This window comes from Pistacia vera, unplaced genomic scaffold (genome assembly GCF_008641045.1).
Source record: "Pistacia vera cultivar Batoury unplaced genomic scaffold, PisVer_v2 Contig581, whole genome shotgun sequence".
Taxonomy (NCBI): Eukaryota; Viridiplantae; Streptophyta; class Magnoliopsida; order Sapindales; family Anacardiaceae; genus Pistacia; species Pistacia vera.
This window is the reverse complement of record NW_022196425.1, coordinates 402,401-410,074: the sequence shown is the minus strand read 5'-3', so window position 1 is coordinate 410,074 and position 7,674 is coordinate 402,401. Positions and strand designations below refer to the sequence as shown.

The 7,674-nt window shown below is 33.5% G+C and overlaps 1 protein-coding gene across 1 annotated transcript; it reads right to left on the bottom strand.

The window, feature by feature from the left end:
- Positions 1 to 5,429: 5,429 nt before the first annotated feature.
- On the bottom strand, positions 5,430 to 6,440 carry LOC116109532 (UPF0481 protein At3g47200-like). Its single transcript, XM_031395759.1, has one exon. The coding sequence runs from the start codon at positions 6,438 to 6,440 to the stop codon at positions 5,430 to 5,432; it is 1,011 nt and encodes a 336-aa protein (XP_031251619.1).
- Between the last annotated feature and the right edge of the window lie 1,234 nt (positions 6,441 to 7,674).

The following is a 7,674-nucleotide window of genomic DNA, read 5'->3' as shown; positions in this document are numbered from 1 at the left end:
CACTTTCCTGACAAGTTCAACATTAGTAAATGTTCTTCCCGAAGCAAAACATTCATTAGAAATATCACACACTCTACCATAAAAATTAGTTATAGTCTCATCTTCTTCCATGTTCAAATTTTCAAAATCAATGACAAGTCTTCTAATCCTATTTCGTTTCATGGTACTAGTTCCCTCATTCTTGACTTGGAGTCTATTCCAAGCATCTTTAGCAAGCTCACAATTAGCTATGACTTTCATTTGGTTCACATTAACATAATTAAAAAGAGCATGAAGGGCTTTAGAGTTATAATTTTCCAAAGTTATTTCATCAGCAGTCCAACTATCAACAGGTTTTGGTCTAGACACTTCCTTTTCAATAAAAACTGGGGCTGTCCGACCATTCACAATCGTGGACCAAACTCTTTTATCTGTAGACTTGAGGAAGACACGCATCCTAGGTCCTCAAGTGTAATAGTTAAGACATTCTAATAGAGGAGGTCTATGAGTAGATCCACCTTCAGTAAAGAAACTCATGATGAAAAGCAATCAGGTAGATGCTAACACACAGATGGAAGTGCACACACAAACAAACAGCAGATCTGAAGTAAAAATGCAATACAAACTAGATTTCATCCACAGATGCAAACAAAAATGAGTAAAATGGGTAAGGATCTACTGAAGTAACTTATCAGAACTCGCTTTGATACCAATTGTTAGGGATTGGTTAAACCACTTTGGTTTTGGATTATCCATTTTAAAGTGCAGCAAAAATATTTACCAAGTAGATTAAGACATTTCCAGGTTTTAGCCTCATCAAACACAAGTGCAGAAAGTAAAGAACACAGCCATATACATGGTTCGGCTAAATCCACTTTTGGCCTACATCCATGTGACTTTGTTCAGATCGAAGCAATCCACAAAGTTAAAAACACATTACAAGATATAGTTCAAAACTGATATAAGTTATAGTAAAAAGAACTCTCTGTTCAACTTTACACTTAGCACCACACTCTGAATCCTTAACGTGTATCAACTCCTTGGAGCTTCCTCTCACCAGGAATACACCCGAAAACAGCTTGTAAACCACCAAGCTTTAAGCACCGACGCCATGCACCAGCATCAACAAAGGAACCACGTTCCAACAGTCATCAGATCTATGTTTGATATGATGAGGGTTTGGCACAAAATGGAAAATGAACCTTGAATCTTAAGAGAAAGAATACTCTAAGAAATTCAGAGTAAAATGAAATAAGAGATCAAAAGGTTAGATACATTTGCGCAAGAAAGAGTATTATATAATGAAAGATTTCTTGCTCAACAAAATAATGCCACATCAGCCAACAAGGAGTAGCTGACCCATGTTTATCCAAATAAGGAAAGTATTCATTCTTTTGGTTTGGACCACAAAACAAATTGGGGAAGATAACTTTATTCCCTAGGACCACTTAAGGAAAATATGACACATGTAAAAAGGTCATAAATATCAAGAGACAAAGATAAACATAATCTTTTTCTCTTTATCAGACACGCAACTCGTGTTGGATTGCAAAAATTTTGAAGCGAGAGTGAAAGCACAGACTGCTGTGCACACACACACTCGAGACAAAACAAGCCAAGACACATATCTGATAAACTATGTGTACTAAGAATTGATGTGCACACACACAACAGATGAGACAAGCTAAATAAAAGGATTAGTAGCAAGTGTGCACACATAACTGTTGTGCACACACACACAATTCATAAGTTTGATAAAAATAAATATTCTACATTGTCCCCCTTTGTCAAACTTATGAACAAAGATCATAATAAAAGAGATCAAGTGCAAACCTGTCTAAATCAACCATTTAAGACCTACAGATTTGCACACACAAAACATGAAAACAAGATAACCAAAAACAACACAAATGTAAACACATGGTTAGTACATAAACTGATAAAAATGTCAAAGCAAGATAAGTAAAGAGTTTTAAAAAGTAGCAAAAAAAATAACAAACTCCCCCATTGAGAGACAACGCAAGATTCAAAATTAGAGAGAGTACTTGGGTTGGTAGCTATATCTAATTGAAATTTATCATTTTCTCTTGGATATTATGAAGTGGTTGAGTTGGTGCCATTGTAGCAACCGAGCCGAGCTTAATAAGCCATATACTCAGCTTGGTTCGACTTGGTTGCACCCCTAGTTGGTGTCACTATCGAATAATTATATTTAAGTAATTTGGACAAGTCAATTGGCAATAGAAGTATTGAATTAATTGTAATGTTATGTGTGGAAAATGTATATTTTTCTAAACTTCTCATGTTTGTGAGGATTACCAAGAGAAAAGGTAATTTAAAATTTAAAATAATTAATTAATATAAATATACAAAAATAATTATCAGAGAAGAAGTGCTTCTTCTCCTTCCCCAAGTGTCACACAGATACTTTACGAGTCTTATGATTTGTGTAGTATGTCATGCCTGTCTCTTTGGTTTCCTCTTAATCAATCTTAAACATATTTAAACTCCCAATAATTTATTAATTAATTTTAGTTGTCCAATAATTTAAGTGTTTTAGATGATAGTAATTGGAATCTTGATAATTGTTGGTTAATATAGTTTAGGCAATTTGTTTTAAATATAAGGGTATTATTATCCAAAAACTTAATTAAACAGGGGTAAAATTGTAATGAAAGATTAGTGTAAATTGTTTTTAAAACAAGGGTATTATTGTCCAAAAATTTTATTAATAAAAGATAAAATTATAACAAAAATAAGATTATCAAGTAATCTTAAAATACTTAAGAAAATAAAAGTAATCAGATTACCTTTTATATTATCAATAGTAACTACTAATGGTTTTAAAAGATTATCGGGATCTTATATTACTTGACAACTAAATATGATAATAAAATAATATAATATGAGATTACTTCAATAATTCAACATTACCTTCAACCAAACACACCCCTAATGTTAATTTAATTGTTAGCATCTTAGAATAAATAGTTTATTCACTAATGTTGATGTGACTAATTTAATTGTCCACTTTTGACAAGGCAGCCCGCAAAGGCCCCTAGCAATTCCAAGGTCATCTCACATTCCAACAATGTATATTGGGCCTCATACTAAGGTATGTTCTCTTAACCCTTTTTGGGAGATCAGCAAACCCGAACTGTTTAATGGGGCATTTTGATGAGACATGGTGTGATACGAATCATATGATTGAGTACATCTTTGAATAGGCCCACTTGAAGGGATTCTAAATGAATACCTTCGTCCTAATAAGCTACAAAAATGATTTGAGGACCTATGTCCAAATTATTTTCAAAAAAAAAAATTCTCATAATAAAAATCCCAAGAGTGAGTGGTTCCAAGTACCTTGCATTTTTTAAAGGAACCCGAACTGGAACCACATAGTGCAAGTTCTAAAAAAAGGAACCACAACCGAAACCTGAAATGCAGGTTCTAGCTCCTTATCCGAGTATCCTGAAAAAAATCAATTATCCCTTATTAGTTTAAAAAATGACAAAAATACCTTAAAAGTTTACAAATACACCCTTAACAAATCAAGAAAACCTACATTTAGTAGTTTTCAACTTTTGATTATTCATTCATTTGTGTCTAATGTGACTCATAAATCCTCTAATATTTAGGTGACACTTAAATTCAATCAATTCATCACAATTCATATTAAATTTCTCAATCAAAATCAAAACACAAACAGGTTCCAAGCAGGTTCCAAGCTGGGTATCCACTTCAGGTTCTTTTCTTAGGTTTTGGTTCTGATTCCGGTTCCAAAACTTGTAGGAATCGGAACCAGAACCGGAACTGCACAACGTTGGTTCCAATAAAATGGAACTGGAACCGGAATCGCACAGTGTCAATTAAAAAAAATGGAATAAGAACCTACTTGCACAGTATCGATTCCGAGTAGGTTCCGGTTTTACCTACTAGTTTCGGTTCTACTTGCTACCCATACTCACCACTAAAAAACGCTTACAAAATAATTATCAATGCATGTAGGCATGACATTACATATTTTTTTCAGTTTTTTTGCTGACACCTGAAGTTATGAAAATAACCCCGATTTGACAATTTGTTGACTTTGAGTTGAGTTTTCAATACAAAGTCGTTTTATCTGATTTTATATTTTCTAAAATCCTAGAAAAATACAAAAAGCTCCAGTTTTAAATTTCATAAATTTTTGGAGTTGTATTTCATTTTATAAAAATGTTTCTTTGTCAAAAACTTTTTGTTTTAGCCTTTCAAGTCCCATCTTTATTTTAATTCTTTTCAAAGGACGTTTTTAACGTTTTAAGTTTTTTTACTACTGATTCAATGTTATAAATTCGTTCTACTTATTTTCTTTTCTTAAAATTACTAAAAAGCCCTTTACAGTCCTTTATATGGGCAACATTGTAATTTCAATTATATTTTTTTATTTAAATATTTTTAAAACCCAAGATAAATGTCTACGAAACTTATCTTATAATTTTAAGATTTATTAATTTATTTTAATAAATCCAGTTTTTTATTTAGTCCATGATTTATCTCTTTTAAACTCTTTATTTATCTAATTATCTATTTTTATTTTACATTTTAACTAGGTGAGATAATTATTTAAGTGTTTCACCAATAATTATCCCTTCTTAATAAATATCTAAAAATCCATTTTATTAATTAAGAAATCCTTATGTGTCTTGAGCATGTTTAAGGATGTTAAATCTTCCGAGAACTAATTTTTTAGCCAAAATTACAAAACCCGTGTTTTTCAATAAAACAGTTCGCACAAACCCCCGCGTCTGACCGTCTGACACGTTTTAGATGGTTTTCCACGTCTGGTGGATTTTTAGAAAAGTTAAATCATTTTTACTTGGCCGTTTCAGTTTATGTCTTTTGGGTTTTGGCTTAAAGTTAGCAACTTTTAAATATTTTTCCAGACTTGCTTTTGGTTTCTTCGATTGGAATTCGCTAAGCAAGTCTGCAATGTGATTCTTCTTTAAGCCAATCTTTGGAGGAATATCGCAGGTTGACTTCTACACTGATCAGAATCTGCGGTGGAGTGTTGCTTATAACAAGTTTTCAAGTATATATGTATCTAGTCCATTATGTAGCAATCACCGAAGCATGATTTTTAAAAATAATGGCTTGAGAGGAAAAATATTGTAAATATGCCTGAAGGTTTTATATATGTATATAGCAAACATATAACATTATCAATTTTGCTTGATAGTGTCATCAAATGCAATTTGCTTGATAGAACAAATTGCAGGACAGAACATACAGTTTGTATTAAAGTGAACAGAAAGACCGCTGCTGCAATCTTGACATAAATAAGTTTACAGGTTGCCTTGGCATGGTTCCAGCTACTTTGATAGTGCTGTTTCAGCCTATCAGAAATTCCGAAGTAATAGGAATGACGTTGAGGAATTTGTCGGCATAGTTCATTAAACATGTTCGCTATTTCAGCATTGCTGCACAATAAATTTAAAATAATCTACATCTTTTTCAGTTTTGATGAGAAACGTAAGTAGATGAATGTAACTGCATATGTAAGTTTCCGATGGATAATGACATTGCTCTAGCGCCATCAGATTTCGGATCACACATTCTGTGTTTTCAGTTATTTCAAAGCGTGGAATTTCCAGCTCAACTACATTAAACAACGGAGTTTTTCGATCATTGAATTTTACTTCAACCAAATATTTACCCCATCTAGGCTTCACTCCTGATTTTTTCAACTTGACTACGTTCGGTAAAGCATCAGCGGTCGTCATTGGAAGACTAAACCTGGGAGTCTCCGGAATTTCCACTAGAGAAAACCTATATAAATCAGTGAAATGATTAATTTTGACATCCTGACGTTGGCTAGAAAGTGGCCTATTGTGCGAGCGATTGAGTTGAAAGAAACGACCAGCAAGATTAATGATGGGAATTTGGTTACCAGAAGCTTTTTGTCCGGCTAAGTTATATAAATCCTCAAGCACAAAATACGGAAGCTGATTTTCGAGTAAGAGTAAGTCCCTTCTTATAGTTCCTAGCCATACCTCATTTAGCAAAAAATCGCCTTGATGTTCAAACCGAACTCGCAAGAAGAGCTCGATGATGAAAATGGCATCCCGCAGAACCATCGGTAGAAAGACATCAGGAGATAATTGGATTGGCTCAGCATATTGATAGCAGATTTTTGTTTGTTTGGTTACAATATAATTTCTGAATTTCTCCAATTGATCGAGGGTAAGTCCATGAAAAAATGCGTCCACATATCTTTTTTTATGATTTTCCATGGCAGCCAAAACTTGTTCGCCGAGGTGATAAGGGCCTATTGAAATTAACTGAGGAGAGTATGCTCCTGGGTTTACTTTTCGTAGATTTTCAGGAACCTTGTGAATACAACACTCTGCAATCTCAACGTCCCTATAAATTGCAATCTCACGTCGTTCCACAGCATCACCACTTGCAGAGTTGTCCGCCATCAAGCTACCTCCGCTCTTGAGCAACTACACTTTTCAGTAAATAAACAACCCAATCAGCTTAATTTGAAAACAAAATCGTTTCTATTTCATGAATTAGTTTTCTTTTTAATTTAGCCCCAAGTTTTTTCATCATCAACAGATTTATAACTTAATTTCAACTTTGAGATAAGATTTTAACTTCGCATCTAGGCTACCAAATTCTATTTGCAAAGAATGAACATATAATTAAGTAAGGAATAATGTATTAATCTACAAACTTACAGAGATTGAAGAACTAGGGTTTTGTTACTCGTAGGCGTAGCTACACAGATCATCAAATCTGGGCTTATGATTAACGGTTTGATGATGATCATTTGTGTTTCTTTTCTCAAGTGTGTTTTGCTGATCTGTTAAGTCATACGGATTGCCAGTGTGGACTCATTTTGAGTATAAAATCAAGTAATGATCAGTTTTTAATCAAGTTGAATGTTAATAAAAATTTCAGATCTGGAAAACTCTGTTTTCTCCCAAACTTTATGTTTGCGTCTCTGGAAAGTTTATTACTTTCTGGAATTTTCTTCGTTTAATCCTAGGATTCTTACAAGAAGACTCCTTCCAAAAAGCATTTTAGCTAAAAAGAGCCTTTTTGATTAAGGATTTGTAAAAGAAGAGGAATGTTTGAATAAGGTTAAAGACATGATTTGACCCTCTTCTCCTTAATTCCCATTCTATTTCACTCTTTTAAAAACAACAACATCCTCTGCCTCACTTCACATAAATATTCAAATTGACCAGAGAAATAATACATATGCAAATGAAGTAATTAAGAAAGAACGAACATTTATAAATAAAGTAGTAAATGATCTGAGCTTTTTGGCCGGGGAAGAAATACTTTAATGGCTGAGTAGAGAGCAAGATCTTCTCCTTGTGATTATGAACTCACTCGTGTTCTCTCTTAACCACTCTTACATATGGTTTATACTATAGTCAGAGAAATAAATCATTAAAATGGCCGACACTTGGTTGGCTCCATCGAGCCACGTGAAAAGAAATAAGGAAAGTTACAGTGAAAGCAAATGGACCCAATACACTTTAAGTTTTTTGTCGACTTCGTATAAGGCGTGATAAGTGGAGGGGCTCTAGGTACTTCAGAAATACAGGACATGTGGGCATTGCTCCAGATACTTCAGAAATACAGGACATGTGGGCATTTTAGCTTGGCAGCTTTTCAAAATTGGCTTACGAAATGGTTAAT